This window comes from Protopterus annectens, chromosome 3.part1 (assembly GCF_019279795.1).
Source record: "Protopterus annectens isolate FY-2018-M chromosome 3.part1, PAN1.0, whole genome shotgun sequence".
Taxonomy (NCBI): Eukaryota; Metazoa; Chordata; order Ceratodontiformes; family Protopteridae; genus Protopterus; species Protopterus annectens.
The window spans coordinates 949,184,275-949,210,623 of NC_056732.1; the positions used below are offsets into that span (position 1 = coordinate 949,184,275).

At 41.6% G+C, this 26,349-nt stretch overlaps 1 protein-coding gene across 1 annotated transcript in view; it reads right to left on the reverse strand.

The window, feature by feature from the left end:
- RTTN (rotatin) overlaps positions 1 to 26,349 on the reverse strand; it is a 3,641,098-nt gene that overhangs the window by 823,800 nt on the left and 2,790,949 nt on the right. The window contains exon 43 of the mRNA XM_044067142.1: positions 6,714 to 6,925. Within this exon, the coding sequence (XP_043923077.1) occupies positions 6,714 to 6,925 (212 nt within the window). The remainder of the gene's footprint in view (positions 1 to 6,713; positions 6,926 to 26,349) is intronic.

Genomic DNA, 26,349 nt, shown 5'->3' on the forward strand with positions numbered 1-26,349 from the left:
GCAAGCATAAAGTAGAACAAACTTTAGGAACAAAAGAAGGATTTGGCCTGAGGGATACTCTGTCTGTATGAAAAACCAAGTACGGGGGTTTCACTGACAAAGCTTGAAGCTCTGAAACCCTTCTGGCTGAAGTAATTGCCACTAGAAAGGCTGTCTTCCATGATAGAAACTTTAGATCACAGGTAGCTGCCGGTTCAAAGGGAAAAGAAGTTAAGGCACGCAACACTATATCGAGATCCCATGGAGGTGCAGGATGAGAAATCGGAGGTCTTAATAGAGCAGCACCTTTCAGGAAGGTCTTACACAATCTGTTGCTCATTAAAGGTGGGTCTATGGATTCATGAAAATTAGAAATTGCTGCCAATTGTACTTTGATGGTAGAAACTGAAGAGCCTCGATTGAAAAGAGAGGTCAGAAATTTTAGTACTTCTGCCACGGGAGTAGAAATGGGGTCCAGGCCCCGGAGTTGAGCCCAAATAGCAAACCTTTTTCATTTGCTAGAATACAGTTTCTTTGTAGCGGACTTGTGAGCTGAAGATAATATGTGCACAACATCTGGATCTAGTGTCTGACTCCTGACTATCGTCGGAAGAGGAGGAGCCAGGCCGTCAATTTTAAGGTGTGGAGGGACTGGTGCAATAGTCCCGACTGATGAATCAGAAGGTCTGGGACCTGATCCAGGAACCACGGACTTTCCAGAGCATGTTTTCGAAGATAGGGAAACCACACTTGACGAGGCCAGTAAGGAGCAATTAAGATCATCCTGCTCCCTAAGAGAGATGCCTTTTGAATCACCCTGGGGAGGAGAGGAACTGGAGGGAAGGCATAAAGCAGGCCGGTGGGCCAAGGATGGACTAATGCGTCCATGGGGCTCTTCCCCGGAGCCGGGGTTAGGGAGAAAAATTCTTTGCACTTCGCATTCAGAGGAGTCGTGAAGAGGTCGCAACACGGAACTCCCCATTCGCTGAAAATCTGCCTTGCAACTGTCATATTCAGAGACCATTCGTGAGGAGAGAGGATGGTTCTGCTCAATCTGTCGGCTATGACATTGGCTTTGCCCGGTATGTGAGTAGCCACTAGGAAGCGTTTGGTCGAGACTGCCCACTCCCAAACTCTCATGGCTTCTCTGCAAAGAGGATAGGATCTGGTCCCTCCCTGTTTGTTCAGGTACCAGACTACTGACATGTTGTCTGAGTGAACAGCAATTACGCCCTGAGGGAGATAATCGTGAAGGGCTTGAAGGGACAGGAGTACTGCCCTCATTTCTAAGATGTTGATGTGAAGAGGAGTCTCTTCCGGGTGCCATTTGCCTTGGACTGACCTGCCCAGGGAATGCCCCCCCCCCACCCCATCTGTGAGGCGTCCGTGGTCAAAGTGGCCGCCAGAGGAGGAAGAACAAAGGGTCGTCCCTGATCCAAATTGGAGGACACTAGCCACCAGCGAAGGTCCCGTTTGCAAGATTCCGTGATCCATATGAGATGACTGAGAGGGAGTTCCTGAAAGGACCACTGAGTTGAAAGAAGCCACTGGAGGATTCTCATGTGCAACCTTACCAAGGGAACTAGCAGAACTGTGGCAGACATGGATCCCAATAGCTGCAGGACCATTCTGGCTGGGGCTTTGGACCTGGGGAGTAAGGCTCGAACTTGATTTTGAATGGTTTGAATTCTGTCTGCAGGTAGATAGACCCGCATCTGGTTTGAATCTATCTCTACCCCTATGAATCTTATTCTTTGAGATGGCCGCAACACAGACTTTGGCCAATTGAAGGTGATTCCAAGGGCATTGCCCAGTGATATAGTGGCTTGCAGGCTCCGCTGAAGTAGATGCTTGGAGGTGGCAGTTAGCAGCCAGTCGTCTAGGTACGGAAACACCTGGAATCCTAGACTTCTCAGGTGAGCAGTCACTACTGCCAAGCATTTGGTGAACACCCTGGGGGCTGTGGTGAGACCAAAGGGCAGCGCACGGAACTGAAAATTACTGCCTCCTAGGCTGAAGCGCAGATGTCTCCTGGACTTTTGATGTATTCTGATATGATAATACGCGTCCTTGAGATCTATGGAGCACATCCAAACACCCTTCTCCAACAATGGAAGAATGGTTTGTAGAGTGACCATTCGGAACTTGGACTTCTTGACTGAACGGTTTAGGTTGCTTAGGTCCAAAATGGGCCTCAAGTCCCCGGTCTTTTTTGGCACCAAAAAGAATCTTGAGTAAGTCCCTAATCCGATCTGGTCTGCGGGGACCGGTTGGATGACTCATTTTTGCAGCAGCTTTGAAATTTCTGAGGCTGCGGTATCCCGTTGACTGGGTCGCGGGTCCGGGATTTTTTTGGACTGGGGGGGGGGGGGCGAGAGAATGGGATGGAGTAACCTCCGGCGATAATCCGAAGCACCCATCGGTCCTGAGTAATCCCTTCCCAGGCCTTCAGGTGCTTCGAAAAACGACCCCCGACTGGGTCCGGAGCAGCACAGCCGGGCAATCCCTCAGGGACTATGAAAAGCTGAAGAGCCACGAAAGGACTCGCGGTCTCCAGTGTTGCGAGGGCCTCTGCCGCCTCTGGGACGGTGTCTTCCGGATGAATTTCCCCCTCCTCTGCCTCTGGAGGGGGAACCTTCCTGCTGAGAGGGGTAAGACTTCTGAGATCTACGGAACCACATTTTCCCTCCTCTTTTAGCCTTGGGATAAGGCCGAAAGGGAGTGGAAAATCGTGCCCCTACGGCAGTCAGAGTCTTACCCTCCTGTTCACAGTGGGTAAGTGTGTCTTTTACCTTGGGTCCAAACAGGGAGGACCCATCAAAGGGGGTGTCGGCAAATGAAGACTTAAAGGCCTCCGCGAAATGACACAGGCGGAGCCAGGCTTGTCTCCGTAGAGCAATGCCTGTACCCGCCGCTCTACTCGCCCCTTCAGCTGCATACGAAATGAGCCTCATGGACGAGTTCGAAATGGAGGACATTGTAGCCAGCTGAGAGCCAACCGTCTGGGCCAGCTCCTCAGGCAGGTTACCTAAGTGGGTATCGGATAGCTCCTTAATCAGATCCCTCTGAAATCTCGTAAAGTGCGTCAGGTAGTTCAAAGACCTCAGAGTAAAGGCCGCTGAACTAAGGGTGCGCTTACCGTACCGATCCATGCTCCTAGACTTCTTATTAGGAGGATGGACGGACGTAGAAGCCTCTGCTACATCTTGCTGGGTAGCAGATGCCACCACCATAGCATCTACAGCCACACCTTTCGTAAGGAACTCTTTATCCGGGGGCGCAGAGAGAAATTTGTTCGGACGGCGGGCACTGGTTCCACAGAGTCTGGGTGTTCCCACGCCTCTTTGACAGATCAAGTCCAAGAGCTCGTCGAAGGGCGGAGACACCCAGGAGGCGGAGGGCTGAGCCCCGAAGGCCTTCAGGAACACCGACTCATCAGCAGAGGGAGGTTTGGACTGCCAGCCGCCTCGTTGTTTTAGGGCTTCCAGGATGTCTGCAAAGGAGACATCATCCGAGGACGACTTGGGGGACCCCTCTGCATCATCGAGATCAGTGTCAGATGTCAAAGACTCATCAGGGGAGTCAACGTGCTTCCTCTTGCACGTTCTCTTCCTGGGAGGTTCTTCCGAAGAGGCTTCAGAAGGACCTCCAGGAGGGGGAGAAACCCCAGCGGGGGTGACCTGAGGCCCAGGGGCTCCGCTGTCTACGGACAGGGGGACTGCCAACGACCCAGTCTCCAAATGTAGGGAAGGAGCTGGGGAAACTGTGGAGGTAGCCAAGGAAGATTTGGCTAAAGCACTCCTCATAGCCCTGAAGGCGGGACCACCAGAATCCTGGGAGGGTCCCCCCTCCGTGGCCACGACAGTGGACGGTACTCCCGCCGACGCACCAAGAGGGAGACTTGGGACCGAAAGCATCAATCCTGAAGCCTCCCCCCCAGGGCCGAAGGAAGAAGTCCGCGCACTGAACTCCGACCCAAGAGCCGGAGTCGGAGCAAGGGTCGGGCCCGACCCTAACACCTCCACTGGTTCCACCAGCACCTGCTCCAACGGTGCCGAAGCTGTTGGAGGAGGAAATACAGCAGGGGAGTGGACCATCGGCTCCGAAGCCAAATGGGCTGGAGCCGAAACCATCTTTTGGAACACCGGAGACTGGAAGAGTCGAAGGAGCACCCTGTCGATGTCCGAATCAGACATCTTGGATGATCTCGAGGATACCGATCGGGCCCGAACCGATTTCTCCATCGGCTCCGAAGGGCTCGGGGACTGGCTCCGAAATGACTCAATTATCGGCTCCGAGGAAACTTTCAAGGAAATTTCCCTCGGTGCCGATAAGGACTTCGGCTCCGAGGGGGAAGAGTCTGAGCCGATGACCCTTATCGGCTCCAATATCAGTGGAGCCGATGAGGGTGACCCGCCTCTCGATGCCCCAGACCTCGGCTCCGAAACCAGAGGGGTCGAGGCTGGAGGCATCGAGGCAGACCGTTCCGACCTCGGCTCCGAAGTCCGTGGAGCCGATGGAGAAGTCTGCTTAGTTTTCTTAGCAGTCGGTTCCGACTGACTGGTCGGAGCCGACGCTTTCCTCTTTTTAGAAGGAGACGGAGAGGAAGATAAAGCCTCCTCGAAGGAAGGCTTGATTAATCCTTTGAGGATTAATTTGTTTTTCCTCTCCTGGAGGACTCTGGAGGAAAACGCATGGCATACACTGCACGATTCTTGCAGATGTTTAGCACCTAGACAATAGACGCACGAGGAGTGGTCGTCCGTTATGGACATTTTGAAGCCACACCTCGAGCACTTTTTAAACCCGGAGGGTTTATGTTCTTTAGACATAATCAGGCTGAAAAAGAGATCACCACACTAAACAACAAGGGTTTGACACACGAGAACAAAAATATGTATGCCCCTAGCTAGTGTAAATATTTAAACTAAAGAACTTTTTTTTTTTTTTTTTTTTTTTACACACAAGATCAATGAGAAAGAGAAAGGGAGAAAAGGAGGGTCAAGACCCTCTAACTTAAACGGGTACTTGACCCACACACAACCACTAAGGTAGTAGTAACCACAGGGGAAGGCCCCTCTAACTTAAACGGGAACCTTCTCAGACAGGAAAAAACACGAAAATTTCAACTAAATTCCAGAAAAAACACTCGTACACAAAGAATAGCCGTTAAAACAGCTTTTGGGTTTAAATGAAGCAAATAATGACAGGAAAAAAGCCTAATATATAGTACTTAGCCCAGCCAATGTTGAGACCACGTCCAAGCTCTGTAAGCGGCAAACGAGATCTGGGGGATTAGTGGTGGTGCATCCTGGGATAAAGATAGCTCAGCCAATTAGAGGCCTCGCTCTATAGCATAAGCGTGCCGAGTCGGAGCCGAGGGATCGGCTCCGAACCCGTCAGAATGTAGGCGAGATAGGATCACATAACAACTTGTTCTTTCTCTCCTGCAGGACTCTGGAACTGAAGGCATGACAGATAGAGCATGAGTCCTGCAGGTGAACAGCCCCTAAACAGTATACACAACTCGTGTGTCCGTCTGTAAGGGACATTTGTTGGCAACACGAGTCACATTTTTTGAACCCAGAGGGTTTCGACTCAAACAACATTGCAGAAAATCAGAGAAAAAAAAATGTTTTGCCACAGCGAAAAAACAAGGTTGTAACAGCTAACAGCAAACAACAACTAAAAACTACAATAAGGCTGTAACAGCTATCCTAAACTACAAGAAAGGATATCACTTTTTCTTTCTTTTTTTTTTTTAAAGGGAAGAGAAGAAGAAGAAAGGGGGACAGCCTCTACTTTAAACAGCGACTCCCCCAATAGGAGAGCCTCTATCTTAAATGGCTATCCCAGAAAGGGTGGGGAAAAAGAAGAAGAACCCTCTAATTTAAACTGGTTCAAAAAGGAAAGCAAGGCCTGAGGGAGAGAAAGATGACCAAAAACACTCAACAACAAGTAGAAAAAGAGGTCGCTAAACTAAAGGGGATAATATACACTCTAACAAGGTTAATTCAACAATAAAATCCTGGAAATGATAACAATATAAGTGAAAAAACTCTAAACACTTAGCCAAAGCCAGTAGTTGCAATCTCGATGTTGCAAGAAGCAAACGAGATCTGGGTAGCTACCGCTAGGTATGTTGGGATAGGGGTTAACCTCGAGTCAGTATAAGCTTTCGAGCTTTAGTAAATCGGCCGAGTCGGAGCAGAGGATTGGCTCCGAAGCCAACCAACAAGAACATAACATCAACACTTTTATATACTATTTAGACATTCAACAGGTTCAACACGTTATACTGGACAGTGAAATGGCAAAGGAACAGCTGTAAAAGTCCATCAAAAGCAGGCCAGATCTACTGTCAGAAGCAGAAAACCCCCCACTAATTTTCACAAAAAAAGAAGATAACTATGAAGATCTGACCTCAGCTGCATAGATAATACCTATACATAGACAAAACAATTGCAACATTCTGAGGATATCAATAACTGGAAAAGTCAAGAAAATACTGTAGAAAAGTAAACTGGGCTGCTTCTGTGTGAGCTGTTTGAGTAACAAGAGAGAACTGCAGAGGAAGGGAGGAGTGCTGCACCTTAAGAGTAAAGGGAATAGCTTCGGCCTGGGAAGTTTTCTATGAACAGATTATTACAGATAGTTTAAAGCAAATGGACAAAAACAAATCTGATTTTTTTCATTCATCATAAATCATTTAACTAGTCATTTTCTGTTTGTACCTGTAAGACTACATCACACAAGTGCTTTCCAGAGGCTTTCTTTCCATCAGATCCATCAAGATGTTTGGTTATTGTTGGGCTTGGAAAAGAACTCTGCTCATTCTTTAATTTTCTCCTACCTTCTTCAGCTAGCAAGACAGCCAAAAACTGCAAGGCAGCAGTATATAAGAAAGGACTTGTGGCAGAGAGATGAGCAGAGGTGGAAATTTTACCTGTAAAATCAAGACAAATCCATTACTCGTTTATAACTACAGAAAAAAAAAGATTATTTTGAAAGACAAAAGAAAAAAAATATTTAATTAAAATCATGTTTACATATTCCATCCATAAGTTGCTACTGCTGCAATTATGAATGCAATAAAATATAGCGAAGATACCATTATGACACACATCAAGCCTTCCCAAATACATACCATGACTCGATAACAAAACTTTCTAAACCACTACAAATACAGTTCAGCATAGCACCATTTAAAGCAAAGGACATACATGTTTTTAGAAAGGCGCACAACATATTATTTAGCTAGTAACCATCTTACACTGTATCCTATCATTAATAAACATTAATTTATTTACAAACTTTCATAACACACAAGAAAAGAACTACCAGACATTTTAAGAAATTATTTGTGGGTTACAAGCAAAGTGTTTCTGTAAACTCAGTTACAGACAACTAAACAGATAGACACAGAATATACAGTTTTATATACTCCCTACTATTACTCAGTCTCCAAGAGCATTACAGAGGCTATTGTATGAAGCATTCCCAGTCACCAGATCCATATACATCTAGTCCTCCTGTCACATCCTGCAATCAATAAGCACAGGTGCCAATACAGGCAAGGACTTTTCTGCCTCTCTTTTATCCTGGATTATTGTACATTCCTAGAAAGAATGCAAATGGTAAAAAAGTAATAAGCAAGAAAGGGCCAACAGCCACCCCAACTACTGAGTAACAATCTCCAAATAGGTTTTGAAAGGAGGAAGAAAGCTAATTTACTTATATGTTGAAACTCAGTGTGTAAAAAACAGAAATTATGTACTTCCCATAATGCTGGCCCTTTTTTTATCCCTAGTTAGTTAGGTTTAACTGAAGGAATTAGGTCACTCCATGGATCTGATCAGGCAACTCTCTCCTAAGAGCTCACCTCATGATCCTTCCTTACTCCTTCAATGTACTTGTCCCTGCCTTAGATCAAGTTTGCTGGTAACTTAGAAATGAAGTGGATGCAGGTATATGAAAGTGAATGTTGAGGAGGATGATGGGCTTCAATATACTTCTACTAAGACCATCCGGATGTGCATAATAACAATATGGAAGAGGGAAGGAAGACAGTGTCAAAATGGACAGGCTAGGGTTAAAGGAATCTAGGATTAGTAAATACATAACTTTTATAACATATTTCACCTAGTCCAACCTCTTCAATTGATGCAACATAATCTTAAGCTACATGGTTTCCCATGTGGAATCATGTCACGTGCTCCTTAAAATGGTAGCTCCAAAGGAAGATCTAGATCTATAGATAATGTCCACTTTGTAGTACTTGGAAAAGGCATGCAACATAGATCAAGATGCTGCTGTACAAATTACTCCCTACTACTGAATAATTTTTTTTAGAAGGTGATGGATACTGACATTGACTTAGTTAAATTAGCCTTAGGCTTTATTGGTAAGGGCCTGTTTGTTATTCTGTAAGCAAAGGTTATGCATTCTGAAAACAATCTGGACAGATTTAATTTCAGATACTGTGATGACCCTCCACTGGACCAGTTATCAAGGAGCCTCAATTCTCACCAATGGGGGACATACATTTCAGGATAAGTACACACACATTACTTCCAGATGCAGCTCTCTGCATCAAGTGCAATTTGCCTTAAGAGCACACAGAGACCATAAAAAGTATGTGGCTGGTTTCTGTTTCTTTCTCCAGATCCCCAGTATGATTCCCTACTGGCACAGCTATAGAGTTGAGTCCATAGCCATGGATTCAAGACAAGTCCTCCAACATTCTCTCTGTCCAATCCCTGCCAAGTAGCACACACGCGCACACACGCGCACACACACACACACACACACACACACACACACACACACACACACACACACACACACACACACACAGGGGAAAGGCTGGCACAAGTTTACTAGTATACCTCCTCCTGCCAAGATTATAAGGTAGTTATCACTGCCACCAGAACCCCTCATCAGCTACTTTAAGGCCCTTAACAAAAGGTGTCCAATTTTACTGTGTAATATTAATATTAATATAAATTGTAGTTTGACCAAGAGCAAGGCTATTTAGAGTGGCCCACAGTGTCACCAAATAAATATGCAAGTATTCTCAAAACTTAAATATCTCTACACAGATCAGCCACAATTAAAAGTTTAAATTTATTTAATAATAAATAATAAAAGAACAAGACAATACTAAATATATATTCACAGTGACATCAGAGTTCAAAACCACAGGAAACATTTAAAATAAAATTGCAGTACAGGCTCACCCAAATATAGAAGAACATCTAAACTAAGTTTCAGTATGTTTCTGATTGTATGTATGAGAGTTATACTGTTCCCTATAAACTTACTTTGCTAGAGCAAGGCAGATGTGGTTTATTTTGTTAGAGCAAGGCAGATGTGGTGAATGGATCTTCTAGTTGTTGTTAGGTCCGACACAGAATGCAGAATGCTCTGTCTCACTAAGAGACTTCTCAAATTAATATCTTAAATATTACTGCTGAGATAACTTTCAGAATGACATCACCTCTTGTCATCTGACTCCTCGTTCCCAAGCAAAACAACCACTGATGAAGCTAGCAGTATTTAGCATCTACCTGTAAAATATACAGACAAGGGCTTCTCCTCTGATCTCTGGTAGATGCTGGAAGTCATAAAACAACTGCATTCCTTCATGTTTTCAAATTTAGTAATTACTTCACCCTAAAGGCAATGCAGAAAGTTTCCTAGTACAGACATCGTGTCTCTCACTGTACTGAAAACTGAAAGATAGCATTTTATGGCTTAGCCATAAAGCAATTCAATTTCAGTTATTTTACTGAAGTTAACCTCCTGTATTCCCAGTTTCCACTGTTAAAATATATACATTTAAAAGTTACAATAGTGCATGTACATTTCTGTTCTTTTCCAGTAGGGCACATTGTGGATCCATTTTAAACACAAGCATTTTACAAACAGTTTTTCACCAAACACGTCTGTACGAGCAGTTTGATATACACATGACATCCAGTTATAATACATTTGTAACACAAGCATTTTACACAAATCATTTCGATATTCACCAATGACATATAATTATTTACAAAATTCCAGCTAGCTGGGCTGGCAGTATCTCCTTTCGTCACAGATACCTTGATCCTTAGTCTGGAAGAGGCAAAGTAAAAAAAAAAAAAAAGAGTTGTGAATTCTTTCTGATAAATTTCTTGCAGTGAAAGGAGAACCATAAGAATCTATGGAAATCAAAGTTTTGAAGGAAAAATTCACTTCTGTTGGAATAGTTAGTGTAAAATAGGAAGATGAAAAGGTTGGTTGAGAATGAACTTCAAAGCAACATTTGGAATGAAGGATGGGTTGGTTCTTAGGGAAACTCCATCTCGGTGTAAAACTTAATAAGGAGGTAAGGAAGAAAGTGTGTGTATTTCCAAAATTCTTCTTACTGAGGAGATAACCACAAGAAATAAAATTTTCCAGGACAGAAATGTAAGTTCACTTGTGGCTGCTGGTCCAAAGGGTGGATGAGTTAATGATACCAATACGAAACTGAGATCCCATGGTAGCACTTAGTCTTTAATGAGAAGATGTAGAGGAGCGTTCCATTGAGTAATGCTTTGCATGGCTTCTGTGCTGCAAAGGAAGAAGGAGGAAATCCTGTGTGAAAGCTGGAAATGGCTAATAACTGCACTTTAATAGTGGAGTAAATAGAACCGGTATAAAAATGCAAAGAACTGAAGAACAGTCGGGATGGAGGCACAGAAGGGGTCCAGTCCTCGATTAGGGGCTTATATGGAGAGATGCAGCCACTTGCTCTTGTAGACTTCTTTATGATATCCTTTCTGACATACTGACAGAATATGGACTACTTTTTAAGAAAGTGCAGTATCAGAGAACATCAGTGGAATTGGAGAATTCATGTGCTCAGCTTGAGGGAGCAGATGTCCAGGTGAGGCTTGCTGGCATGGTGAGCTACAAGAGTTGGTTGTGGATTCAGAAGCCATGACTGCTTCTTCAGATAAGGCTGCAGTAAAAGGATTCATATTTACTTGGGTCAGAATGGTGCAGTGAGGATAGTAGTAGCCTTGTATGGTGGGGGGAGGGGGCTTCTACAGCAAGACTGTGATCAGGGAAAGAGGAGAGGAGGAAAGGTTTAGAGAAGTACAGAAGGCCACCAAAAGACAAGTGTGTACCTTGGTGAATGACCCTGTGGAAGATACAGTATGTGATAGATTTACTTAGGTTCATAGGTTCACATGTGTTTACTAGACTAACAACCACAAGGGTCTTTTTTAAGTCTAGCCCTGCATCCCAAATCTCTGACCAGTTCTGATACCCTTGATAAGTGTAAGCATGGGCCTGGGAAGTGAACCACTTACAGGTTACCTGTGTCCATTAGAGACATAGGTGCCAAACCAGGGATGAATTTCCAGTTTCCCATCCAATTGTCGAAGTTGCACTTGAATTGGGTTAGGGAGGAACTCTATGTCACATGGATGTACAGCCTGTTCCAAAGATGCGGTATATCTCATCTCTTTGATACATACCTATTTCTCCAGCAGGTACTATTTATATCACAGGCAAGGTTTAAGTCTTCAGAAAGGGTAATTCTGGTACTATTTATTTTGCGGATATGCAAGAGGTCCATCAGAGTGGGGTCTGACAATGCCCTGTATGCCAGGCATAGATGTCCACTAAAAAGCCTGTAGGAGACAGAATACAGGGACAGGGCCTTGAGGCAGTCTGCAGAGGACAGTTTACTTATGCCCTGTATCTTTTAGTGAGAAACCTCTGTGGACGTTCCAATTGTTGGATATGCCTGGTTAGGTACATACCAAAGGGGGCATTGTACTCAGTGATAGGTCTGATGAATGCCAAATACAGTGGAATAATGACTTCCTTGGACTTAGATGCCATACCTTTGTTTATAAGTTGCGTAATGTGGAATGATTTCCTTACCACTGTAGACTTACATAATGACACTGGAGGCTAACCTCTCACATACAAGCCCACATCAGGTTGTCCAAACCACACACACAACACCCACCTCACACTGCACACAACACACACACAGACTAATGTAGGCACTTAACAGCAATCTTCCTGAACAATAAAAAACACCTAGATCTCTCATTGTCAAAGATCTGCCTCACAAAGCCCAAATTCACTCAGAATAAACACCACCTAACACCACACATACTGTCACTCTCAGTGGAGCCATAAACACCAAGTCCGCATGGCAAGAAAACACACTTTCCATGATGTTCATCACAGAGGACTCCATTGTAAGATATACTGATGATCCCTTAGCAGGCTTAACAGGAGAAGATAACTGTTAGTTGTTTATCTGGTGCCATGGTCTGCCAAATCACGCATGCAGTCAAGTCATTATGCCACAGGTACCAATATGATTCTATCATAGTCCATATATATGTGCAAATGACCTGAGATTTACCTTTTTAAATTACATGAATAAAGATATTATTAATAAAGGATTTTCGACTGGAAACAGACTGCCTGCCTTGCTTGGATTACTTTCGAATACTTAGTAATTCTGTACAATTATATATTTTTTATTTTTATTTTTTGACATAAGATGAGTTTAAGTTTGCTACTTCTACTACTGTCTGATCTGATTAATATACAGCGATTAACTAGAGATATATGGACTGAAAATCTTCCACACAGAGAAGTTTCTTACACTGTTTTGTTTTTGGACCCACTGCACTTGTTTAGTGGGTTGTTTTGAGACTTTGGGGATACCACAGAGATTACTTGTTTTTTATATTATGGAGCTTTCACACAGTCTCTCTCAGGGCTGGTATGAGCCTAGCATTGAGCAACATATTACCATAATCGAGGATGATGCCACAATATAAGCAAAAATTACTGATTTTGATGACTGGCTGCATTTCTGGCATCATTCTAAGGGGATCCAATATTTGTCAGCTTAGGAGGACATGATTAACCGACCACAAGCTTTGCCAAGGATGGTCTATACCTTTCCCCTCTAGATTTTCGAATACTAGCTAAAACTTTACCCACCTCCGTACTGCCTTTTTAGGTAATGCCAAATTAACAAACCTATTGACATAGCAAAATCAGTTTAACTGAACCTCAAGGTGTTGATACTCAATGCCAGCAGCCTATAAAAACTACACTCCTAGCAAGCCCTCCTCACACTTGAGGATATAGACATCTGTACTGTTACCAAGACTTGGTTAAAAGTGGCAGACAGTACCCTGGCAGTGCAACGTTTTAGTGTCTTCCACTCTTTTAGACCAGCCATGATGAAGGTGACTCAATACATATCAATAGCAAGCATACCTCTGTAGTGGTTAAACAGGCTGATGTGCTGGATTTTCTCCATGTGAAGATCACTAGAGACAAAATCCCATGTCATATCCTAGCCAGCTATAGGTCACATTCCAAGTCCTAAGAAGCTCACAATGCATACTTGGACCTACTGCAGATACTTGCTATCCAACCTAACACCTTACTCATGGGAGACTTTAATTACCCCTCGATATACTGGGAATCCTACATGCCCTCAAATCTATAGGTACAGAGATTTCTAGACTTCGTAAATATAAACACCCTTGACTTAACAGTGAATACACCCACTAAAGGCTCCAATATACTGGACCTCTTGCTCACAAATACTGGAGAATTCTACATCCCCCGTCCACAAATTTCTCATTCTCCCTGGTAAGGTCAGATTATAAATCAACTCTGGAATCCCTTTAAAACTAATAACAGGAAGTATTCCAAGGTAAATTACCTTTTATTAATTGTTGGTTTATTAAAAATCAGTGTCCTTCTAAACCCTGAAAACACAGCAGCCTATGCTGCGTTGGTCTCAGATACTCTGTACAACCATGTCAATGGCTGCAGAGAGGTTGCTGTACTTACCAAAGTAAGCCCAGGACTAGCCCCAGAAACAAACCGTCCTGGTGGCATCCCAAATTAAACCGGATACACAACAAAAGGAAAATAATTACAGCAAAAATCAGGAAAGGTATTTCCCATAAAGAAAAACTCTCTCATCAAACTAAATAGGCAACTAAGCGCGATAACTAGGTCAAGCAAAGCCAGCTTTGAGATTAAAAGAACCTCCCAGGTGAAAGATAACCATAAGACCTTTGTTTATGTCAGAAATCTCAAAGGCAGCACATAGCAACGTGCTGAACTGGTGGTTAATGGTGCCACATTCACCTAGCCAGGCTACAGAGTGAATCTGTTAGTGGACAAATTAAGTTCCAACTTTATCCCCCCCTCACCCATCCACCAAAGTATACCCTTAGACAAAGCCCCTTAAACTATAACTAGAAAGGATGTATTGGCTACGCTCACTGAAGCAAAGAATATGGTTTCAGTGGGCCCTGATAACATCCCAGGATGCCTTCTGAACAGTCTAAAATACGACTTATCAGGACACCCTGGAGTCATTATTTAACTATAGTCTTAAAAGAGGCTTTGTACTACATGAATGAGAGACTGCAAAGGTCATCTCCCTTCATAAGGGTGGACCTTCAACAGATATTGGAAACTACAGACACATTAGTCTGACTAGTCTTATTTGCAAAGCTATGGAAAGAATTATCATGAAAATTATTAGCAAGGATATAGGACACCTGCAGACACTTGATCCATCCCAATCCAGATTCCATGAAGGTGTTTTTACCGAAGCGCTAGAATAAAGGATTGGTTTCAAAAGCTGCTTTCTTTGTTTGGAGTCTAACAGATTGGTATCCTGTTGTATTCAGAAGGAGTGGGGAGGAGAGGTGTTGTTGAGAATTTACTTGATGCATCCCAGTTTGGCATTGTCAAGGGGAGGTCATACTTTATCGGCCTTTGAAAATGTCATAAAGGCAATGGATGAGGGGAAAACGGTGCATATACCTACCAAATATGGCTAAAGCATTTGATGCAATACTCCACTCGGACATTGTCAACAAAATTAGGGAACTAGATATAACCTCCTTTATAACACACTGGATAGCTAGCTGGCTCACTGATAGGACCCAGGAGGACAGAATCAGTGATGCCACCTCCATAAAGAGGCTTGTCACCAGTGGAGTCCCCAGGGCTCTGTGCTAGGCCTATTCCTCTTTGGCATCTAGTTCTCAGATGTCAAAACCAATATCAAGGGACTCTAACTAACCAAGTTCAAAGATGACTGCAAACCAGATGCACCCTTTTTGTTCTTTACCCTTAAATTATTTAATATCGATATGGTAGCAATAGCTTGAGCAGGATCTTTTTGAAAGGCATGAGACAACAATTGATATTACAAGTTCAAATACATAAGCACTTAAGCTAATAAACAAAAAAGTATCAAATGATGTTGCATGATTATCACACGGTTTAAAATGGTTATAATGTTATATAGATTTTAGTCTAATGAAGTCTCGATCTTATTAGTGATTATTTTTAGAGAAAAAAAGTGCTTACTATTTTATTATTAGTTAAAAATATTATATTGCTTTAATAAATTATTGATTTAAAACAGTTATTTCAGTCGGGTTCCTGTCTCCATGGATTTTTATGTTTTGACTAATAAATAAAGCATCAGTCAGAAACATTTAAAAGTCAGCAATACATACCTGCAGCCCGTAGGCTGTTCATATGCCAAGGTCCGGGGGAAGGAGGGAGGGACAGTTGAAGACAAATGAAGTATAATGTTATATAGATTTTAGTCTAATGAAGTCTCGATCTTATTAGTGATTATTTTTAGAGAAAAAAAGTGCTTACTATTTTATTATTAGTTAAAAATATTATATTGCTTTAAAAAATTATTGATTTAAAACAGTTATTTCAGTCGGGTTCCTGTCTCCATGGATTTTTATGTTTTGACTAATAAATAAAGCATCAGTCAGAAACATTTAAAAGTCAACAATACATACTAGAAATAAAATGCAGCAATGTATTTTACGAAATCAAATATGTAAGCAACAAACTTGCATAAAAATAAATAAATAAATGTATCTAAACAAACCAATGGCATAGATTATAGCTATATCTAGCAGCTTAACTAGACTGGTCTCTACCAGCAGCTAAAGATATAACTGATTTTCTATCAGCCTCTAACTTGTGAGTCCAAACAGGAGATGCGCATTTCCAGAGACAGACAGAGCTCAACTTTAATCTGTTTCAGGAATAAAGTTCACTAAGCTCTGCTTAAGACTCTGCAACAGTTCCTCCAGTTTGGAATTAAAAATGGATGACGCTTTTCCTGTTTTCGGGGTCTTTTAGCTGTTGGGGAGGTCAATTCAAATAAGGTGATACATCCTTGGCCAGTAGCAGCATTTCAAGAAACAATGAAAATGTGAGCAAATGTCAGAAGCAGATTTAGTTTCAGTTTCTAACAAATGTACTGAATTTCCACTAAAGGAAGTCAAATACTCATAACTATTCACATTTGCTACATTCTGTACAATCTATATGTTTTATATGTTGCAAGATTTACAACACAATTTTTATTAACAAACAAAATTACATTTGTTTAGCACAGTACTATTTCTTTGCATTCTGACAAACATTTATACCAGTAGTTCTAAAGTGAAATAATCGCAAGTTAGGTATCTAAACACATCAGTGTAAGGTAAAAGACAATCCCATTCTTCAGTATTCCTATTGCTATATATCATTTAAATATGACCATAACAATACAATTTAATTATAGCACATTCCATGCTCTTGTATAATGTAAAGGCTCACAATCAAAACCTAAGGATAATGTAGACAAAAAAAGAAGTTATGTACTCACCATAATGTTCCATCTGAGCAGTTTTACTTTATTTGTCTTCACCCTGTGGAATACGGATCGGTACTGGATCCGAGCTGGCAACTGTACTAGCATCTGCTCCGAGCTCCAAGCTCCTCCCCTTACCCATAATACACCTTCACTACCTTCCAACCCCACATTGAATTTACTGAACCTTATACTGATAACCCAACCTGAAAAAATACTTGTGACCTATACCTGCAGCCCGTAGGCTGTTCATATGCCAAGGTCCAGGGGAAGGAGGGAGGGACAGTTGAAGACAAATGAAGTAGAACTACTCAGATGGAACGTTATGGTGAGTACATAACTTCTTTATCTGAAGCAGTTTACTTCATTTGGTCTTCAACCTGTGAGACAGAGTCCCTAGCTACCAAACTCCTGGTGGCTCTCATGGAAGGAAATTCCGTTACCAAAAGAGAAAAGCGACAAACCAGTGAAATGTTGCCTCGAACCAAAAAGAACCTCACCAAGCGATTAGTTCCTTAACACAAATTTTATTTTGTTCACAAAAGACAAAGCAGCGTTTTCGCTACACACATAAGGTAGCTTCTTCAGAGAAGTGGTATTAGAGCTAGTAACACGCTCTTAAATGAATGAATGCTAGTACTGTAGTTACATCACTTCCTGAATAGGTCAATGTTAAAATTTAAAGTGAAACCACAATATATAAATCCTCAATAATAAAACAAAACATAAAACATAAAACACATCGACCTAACTGGAACAGTAAATGGCGCTGTGTATATGGCGTCAGCAACTGCTTAGCAGGTTGATTCATTTTAAATTCGCCAAATAAATTAACAACAAGAAACGTCATATACATAACTACAAATTACACTAAAGCAAAATGCACAAATAGTGCCTGCTTTAAAGAGCTTAAAAAATATAAAATTTAAAATTATCTTACCAGACTATACAAAGTTTGGTATAAGACAAAAAAATATATCAAATAAAAGGATCCTAAAAAGTTATTCTTATTTTAGGAATATACAAATGGACCCTACAAACTCAGCAAGTGTGTGCAAAATGAGAAATTCCCTTAGAAAGTGTGTAGGGGTAGGGGTTAAAATTTTAATGAATACACCAAAGGGGTTTTATGATGCTAACAGCTTCACAAGAAAAAATTGTAGCAAAATGCATGTTTACCCTATAGTAGAAACCCCCTTAAAGAATAGGGGTACATTCATGTGTGCACATAGAACACCTAGAACCAGTGTCCTTATCTCCAAACAAAAAATGTACAAGGGGAAAGGAGAATACAACCTTAAATTTATTTAAGTTATATTAGACATATGTAGGCTACCTCAAGTAAGATTTATATTTTAAATAGACAGCAATGTTGCAACTGTCGTTGAGACCTGGTGTATTGAACGCGTCCAACTTTAGTTGCCATAATAGTTCACGGGTTTCTAGTATGATTGAAGTAGGGCCTCCTCTGATAGGGGTGGAAATATGATCAATACCCATGAACATGAAGGAATGGCCAGGACAGTTTACTATGTGTTTGGCCAAAGCATTCTCGTACTTGTTGTTTTTAATAGCATAATTATGCTGGTAGATACGATCCTTAAACCTTCTGTTGGTCTTGCCGACATAGAAGGCCGAACAACAAGTGCAAAAGGCTACATAGATAATTGATTTAGTACTACAAGTAATTCTATGATGTATGTCAAATTTCTTCTCCTTAATACAAAAAGAACTACCAGTCTTAATAAAATGGCACTGGCTACAAAAACCACATGAAAAGGAGCCCTTAGTCCTGCTTTGGATTTCATGAACTGAACTCTTTTGCAGTAATTCCTTAATGTTCCTACCCCTTTTAAAGACTGTTCTAGGTTTTTCTCCCAGTTTTTCCACCAACATGGGAGTACTGGAAATGAAATGCCAATTCTTAATCAGGATTTCTTGAATGGAGTAGGAATTGATGTTAAAGGTAGTAATAAAGCTACATGGATATTCATTTGATGGAACATCGGCTGTAGAAGTGACACCCAACCCTGTGGTTGGAATTATTGAGTTATCCTGAACTTCGGCCATATCTAAGTCTACCAAAAGCGTACTTGCCAAAAGGGGTTTATAGAAACCATTCACTCTCTTGGTTTCTACCTTATCAATCAGGTCTTCAATTAAATTTAGAGGATAGCCACGGTTCAGGAACAATCCCTTTAAGAATGTACATTCTAATGAAAAATCAGACAGATCAGTGCACATTCTAACCGCCCTCACAAGCTGGCCTTTCACTATAGCTCTGTTCCAGTTAGGTCGATGTGTTTTATGTTTTGTTTTATTATTGAGGATTTATATATTGTGGTTTCACTTTAAATTTTAACATTGACCTATTCAGGAAGTGATGTAACTACAGTACTAGCATTCATTCATTTAAGAGCGTGTTACTAGCTCTAATACCACTTCTCTGAAGAAGCTACCTTATGTGTGTAGCGAAAACGCTGCTTTGTCTTTTGTGAACAAAATAAAATTTGCGTTAAGGAACTAATCGCTTGGTGAGGTTCTTTTTGGTTCGAGGCAACATTTCACTGGTTTGTCGCTTTTCTCTTTTGGTAACAGTTTCCGTCATGGCTTCGGAACCTTCCCTGAGTCTCACTAGCCCTAACATCTTTGGGTCTAACGACACGAACAATTTGGATATTCCAAATATGCTACTTGTGGTTACACAGAGATTGAACTCCCTCAACGAACGGCTTGAGTCTTTTGAAAGGAATTATCAAAATCTTGCCTCTGGTGGACTTCAAACCATGCCTGTGGAAGGCAGTACTGATAGAGCATATACCGGATCGCAGGATTCCATTCCTGCAGCCCAGCCGTTGAGAGTGGCAGGTCCCTCAAGTAAATCTTTTTCAACTGCAGTTTCTAGGGCTGCTTCAAATCGCATAAACGTCATGAATAGACAAGAAGATGCACTCATTGGCGGTACATCCATATCCGAATGGATAAATAATACAGGTGACTTTTTGGCTTTCATTAAACCTTTGCATGATGTTTCGCCGGTGCCTGATGCCACTACTCCTATCAATCGTACTGAGTCAGTGACGGACAAACTGAAACTATTAGATAATAAAACTTTTACATTAAGGAAGCTACAGCTTGAAGTGGCTTACTTTAAGCAATGCCTTGATGAAGGTTTAATACCTAAGGGCCTAAGGAACTGTTTCTCTCCATCTAATTTAATTAACAGCAATGATTTCTTGATTGATTTAAAAGACCTTTTTCAAAAACAGGGCATGCAACTTATCGAATTGATTGTGAAGCATCATTCTATGAGTATTGCTAACATGACCAAAAAAGTTTGTGCTTTAGATGAAGAGATTAAACTTAATGACACTTTTTCTAAGTTCAAATTTGATTATGCCCGCATCTTTTCTAGTATTGATACATACTTAGTAAAAATTAAATCAAACAAATCTAAAAAATTGTATAGGGACAGGCTTGCATATTCAAATGATAAAGCCTACCCTAAGTTATTCATTAAGCAGCAGGATGAAAGGAAAGATGCCCAAAGTGACCATACAGGCAGGGGGGAGTCTGGTACTTCACCCAACTCACATATTGCCTCTTCCAATACCGATAGCCAAAGTGGCCCTAGGAGAAGCAATAGGAATAAAAACAAACAAGGAAATAAGGGTAGATTCAACGAACACCCTGCTAACAACACTAATATGGGTACCAGCAGCAATTTCAATTCTGACAATACTTTTTTAGGGGATCAGAACAACCCAACTCGGAGGGGGAACAAGAATTGGGCCCACTAACTTACGTGGAAACCAACAGAACTAACAGTTTTCCTACTATTGTATTAAATGAAAAGGGTGATTTCACTATATACAATTTTTCAACTCTTGTGTTAGAACCGGAACTGGTGGAACTACTAGCCCTAGGCAACACATTTGTTCCTTCTAGACGATGTGATGTAGCCAGGGTCCTTTTGGACTTAAAATGTTATGTAAGAAAATTGAATTTAAAACTGTTATTCAATGATTCCACAAGGAGTGAGCCTAACAGATTAAAACTTCCTAGCGTCTTTGACCCCCCATTACATGTGGGACTAAAAATGTTTGAGAATGCATGTGAAATAGATATCAGACATATGGACAAGGTCTTCTTTCCTATGACTAATCAATTCAACATTACCAAAGAACAACTAGTTGCCCTTAACAAATTACGTGCAACCTCTGTCAGAATTATTAAACCTGACAAAGGGGGTGGGCTGGCCATTTTTGAACAGACCGATTATGTAGAGAGAATGTGCAAGGTTTTGGACTCTCCAGCATATGAGGCCACTACATTAAATGAAATGAATTGCAGCTCTAACAGAATTAGGGGCTACTTCAGGGACTTGTTCATTGACGGGAGAATTGATTTAGACACTTTAAATTATATAGATATTCTGCATCCAAAGACTCCTGTAATGTTTGGGATACCTAAGGTACATAAAAACCTTAGGGATCCACCTATGCGGGCATTGATTGATGGGAGATCTTCGTTATCCTACCCCTGTTCTAAATTCATTGATTGTTTGCTCTCAAAATATTTGGAACTCATCCCCAGTATTTGTAAGGACTCCTGGTCCTTCTTGTCCAACTTGAATGACATTTGTCTGGAGGATTCCATCAATTTTCTTACTATCGACGTAGTCGATTTGTATACCTCCATTCCACACCAGGAGGCGACAGAATGGGTTGATTTGCTCCTAACGAAATTGGGTGCCCCCAGAAATGAGATTAACAATGTCACTGAATTACTGGATATTGTTTTATCATCTAACTTCTTCCTATTTGAAAAAGATCTGTACATTCAGAAGCAAGGTGTAGCCCATGGGGTCACCATGCGGGGCCTCAGTAGCCAATTTATTTATGGCTTACTGGGAGAGGCATTTTGTCCTCAACAACACTGAATGGAAGGAGAAGTTAGTTTACTACACACGTTTTCTTGATGACGTTTTTATTCTTTTCAAAGGCAATTCAGTACTGGCACAGGAATTCGTAGAATACTTGAATCAAACAACTTAATTCCTTAAATTCACCTACAGTTTTGCTACTGATGTGATTGACTATCTTGATGTCAGGCTGACAAGAGATCTATCTCTTAGTAAGTTAAAATCAGTTATCCTTAGAAAAAATACATATGTTAACTCATTTCTGCATTTTACCAGCGCACACCCCTTCAAACTTAAAAGAGCTATAGTGAAAGGCCAGCTTGTGAGGGCGGTTAGAATGTGCACTGATCTGTCTGATTTTTCATTAGAATGTACATTCTTAAAGGGATTGTTCCTGAACCGTGGCTATCCTCTAAATTTAATTGAAGACCTGATTGATGAGGTAGAAACCAAGAGAGTGAATGGTTTCTATAAACCCCTTTTGGTAAGTACGCTTTTGGTAGACTTAGATATGGCCGAAGTTCAGGATAACTCAATAATTCCAACCACAGGGTTGGGTGTCACTTCTACAGCCGATGTTCCATCAAATGAATATCCATGTAGCTTTATTACTACCTTTAACATCAATTCCTACTCCATTCAAGAAATCCTGATTAAGAATTGGCATTTCATTTCCAGTACTCCCATGTTGGTGGAAAAACTGGGAGAAAAACCTAGAACAGTCTTTAAAAGGGGTAGGAACATTAAGGAATTACTGCAAAAGAGTTCAGTTCATGAAATCCAAAGCAGGACTAAGGGCTCCTTTTCATGTGGTTTTTGTAGCCAGTGCCATCTTATTAAGACTGGTAGTTCTTTTTGTATTAAGGAGAAGAAATTTGACATACATCATAGAATTACTTGTAGTACTAAATCAATTATCTATGTAGCCTTTTGCACTTGTTGTTCGGCCTTCTATGTCGGCAAGACCGACAGAAGGTTTAAGGATCGTATCTACCAGCATAATTATGCTATTAAAAACAACAAGTACGAGAATGCTTTGGCCAAACACATGGTAAACTGTCCTGGCCATTCCTTCATGTTCATGGGTATTGATCATATTTCCACCCCTATCAGAGGAGGCCCTACTTCAATCATACTAGAAACCCGTGAACTATTATGGCAACTAAAGTTGGACGCGTTCAATACACCAGGTCTCAACGACAGTTGCAACATTGCTGTCTATTTAAAATATAAATCTTACTTGAGGTAGCCTACATATGTCTAATATAACTTAAATAAATTTAAGGTTGTATTCTCCTTTCCCCTTGTACATTTTTTGTTTGGAGATAAGGACACTGGTTCTAGGTGTTCTATGTGCACACATGAATGTACCCCTATTCTTTAAGGGGGTTTCTACTATAGGGTAAACATGCATTTTGCTACAATTTTTTCTTGTGAAGCTGTTAGCATCATAAAACCCCTTTGGTGTATTCATTAAAATTTTAACGGGCCAGTTGCCATACCCCTACACACTTTCTAAGGAAATTTCTCATTTTGCACACACTTGCTGAGATTGTAGGGTCCATTTGTATATTCCTAAAATAAGAATAACTTTTTAGGATCCTTTTATTTGATATATTTTTTTGTCTTATACCAAACTTTGTATAGTCTGGTAAGATAATTTTAAATTTTATATTTTTTAAGCTCTTTAAAGCAGGCACTATTTGTGCATTTTGCTTTAGTGTAATTTTTAGTTATATATATGACGTTTCTTGTTGTTAATTTATTTGGCGAATTTAAAATGAATCAACCTGCTAAGCAGTTGCTGACGCCATATACACAGCGCCATTTACTGTTCCAGTTAGGTCGATGTGTTTTATGTTTTATGTTTTGTTTTATTATTGAGGATTTATATATTGTGGTTTCACTTTAAATTTTAACATTGACCTATTCAGGAAGTGATGTAACTACAGTACTAGCATTCATTCATTTAAGAGCGTGTTACTAGCTCTAATACCACTTCTCTGAAGAAGCTACCTTATGTGTGTAGCGAAAACGCTGCTTTGTCTTTTGTGAACAAAATAAAATTTGCGTTAAGGAACTAATCGCTTGGTGAGGTTCTTTTTGGTTCGAGGCAACATTTCAATGGAAGGAAATTCCGGAGCACTGTGGAACCAAGGGATGCTCTCCTTCTGGAAGTCAAATCCAATTTGTAATGAGAAATAAACATAGGAGATGAGGACTAAGTAGCTGTAGAGCAAATATCATCCAAAGACACTCTAGACCAAAAGGCCACAGACATAGCCATGGACCTAATGAAATGAGCTTTCACCTGACCTGGAGGAGATATGCCTCTGTCCTTATAGACCTGAAGGATGTATGAAAAAATCCATCTAGTAACAGTGACCTTGGAGATAGGTTTCCCCAAAAAGGGTTTATAGAAAGATACAAACAACTGATCAGATTTAAGGAAATTTTTAGTCCTGTTTAAATAGAATTGTAACTGTCTATGAACATCCAACAGGTGGAGTTTGTATTCCATCTTGTTAGAAGAATTAGGAAAAAACACAGGCAAATTGATGCTCTGACTGATACTGACTGATGATGTCACTTAGGAAGAAAGGATGATTGGTTTGAAGTGAAACACTATCTTTGTGAAAAATCATGTAAGGAACTTTGATAGACAAGGCCTGTAATTCTGTAACCCTTTTGGCAGAGGTAAAAGCCACCAGAAAAGCCGTTTTCCAAGATAAATATTTCAGATCTGCTGTTGCAGCAGGCTTGAAAGGCGGAGCGACCAAAGTTTGAAGAACCATAGTAAGGTCCCATGGGGGAACAGGATCTTTGACCGGGGGCCGTAACAAAAAGGTGTCTTTAATAAAGGCTTTACACAGTCTGGAAGAGGCTAAAGTGGCAGAAATCTCGCCCACATGAAAATGAGAGATGGCAGCCAGCTGAACCTTGACAGTAAAAGAACTAGCCCCGAGTTGAAAATATCAGCTAGAAAATCAAGAATGGCAGAAACAGGAGCCGTGAAAGGGTCTAAACTCCTTTGAGAGGCCCAAAAGAAAAAAAAACGTTTCCACTTGCTGCGATAAATCTTCCTGGTCAAAGACTTATGAGCAGCCACCAAACTAGATCTAACTGAGGAGGATAGTCCAGGGGTCCAAGCAATCACAGGAACTGGAGCAGCCAAGCTGTGAGCTTCAAACTGTCCAGATTCGGATGAGGCACCCCGAGGGGTGTGAAATTAGATCCTGAATGGGATCCGGGATCCAAGGCAGAAACAGAAGGTGAGACCAAAGAAAGGGAAACCATACCTGGCAAGACCAAAACGTGGCAATGAGGATCACTTTGCTCCCCAGTCGAAGAGCTTTCTCTAGAAACCTCGGGATAAGGGTTACTGGCGGGTAAGCACACTGAAGACCGGGAGGCCAAGTATGAACTAGAGCGTCTTTGGGGGACTCCCCCGGCAGGGGTTTCAGAGCAAAAAAAACTCTCTCCACTTCACGTCGTAAGGAGATGCGAAGAGATCGCAGCAAGGTTGACCCCACTTGCAGAACATCTGTTCCGCTACTGAAAGATTCAGAGACCACTTGTAAGGCATCAGAATGGTCTGACTTAGCCTGTCCGCTATGATGTTGGACCATTCCGGAATTTGCATTGAGATGAGAAAGTGACCGGTGGAGATCGCCCATTCCCACACTCTCATGGCCTCGCAACAAAGAAGGTAAGATCTGGTTCCTCTCTGTTTATTGATATACCAGCCCACTGACATGTTGTCTGACTGAATTGCAATCGTTCCCAGAGGAAGAAAGGCATGAAGGGCCTGCAACGCTACAAGGACCGCCCTCATCTCTATGACATTTATGTGCAAGCTCGTCTCTACAGAGGACCACAGGGCCATGGACTGCCCTGCTCATATAATGCCCCCTTCACCAGAGTTGGGAGGTGTCCGTGGTCACTGTGGCTTGGGCCGGGACCGGAACAAATGGTCATCCCTCCAAAATGTCCGGATAACACATCCACCATATGAGAGACGACCGACAGACTCAACTGAGTTGAATTGGATATGCCAATGGCAGTTCCCACAGGCACCACTGTACACCTAGAGTCCACTGTAGAATTCTCATGTGTAACCAGGCACACAGGTGAAGAGTTATGGTTGCTGCCATCGAGCCTAAGGCCCTCAACACCGATTCCGCCATAGGGAGATGAGAGTGGTAGATCAGGGAGACATGCATCCTAAGGTTTTGTACTCTCTCCGAGGTCAGGAAGATTTTGCACTGAGGAGCATCTATCCTGGCACCAATGTAGTCTATCACCTGTACAGGATCTAGGAGTGATTTGGATGCATTGATTGTGATCCCCAAACACAGAGCAAGAGTCAGGATATAATCCCTGATTTGGGAGAGTGGATGCCTGGTGGGAGCAGTGAGGAGTCAATCGTCCAGGTATAGATAGACCTGAATCCCCTGAAGCCTCAAGTGAGCCACTATCACTGCCATCACTTTGGTAAACACACTGGAGGCTGTGGAGAGACCAAAGGGTAGGGCTCGAAATTGGTAATGATCAACTTCTAGCCCGAAGCGGAGGAACCTCCTGGAGCTTCTGTGCATTTGTATGTGATAGTAAGCATCCTGGAGGTCTAACGAGCACATCCAGTTGCTCTCTTGCAGGTACGGCATGATAGACTGTAATGTGACCATCCAGAACTTCTCTTTGGCAACTGACAGGTTCAGGGTAGAAA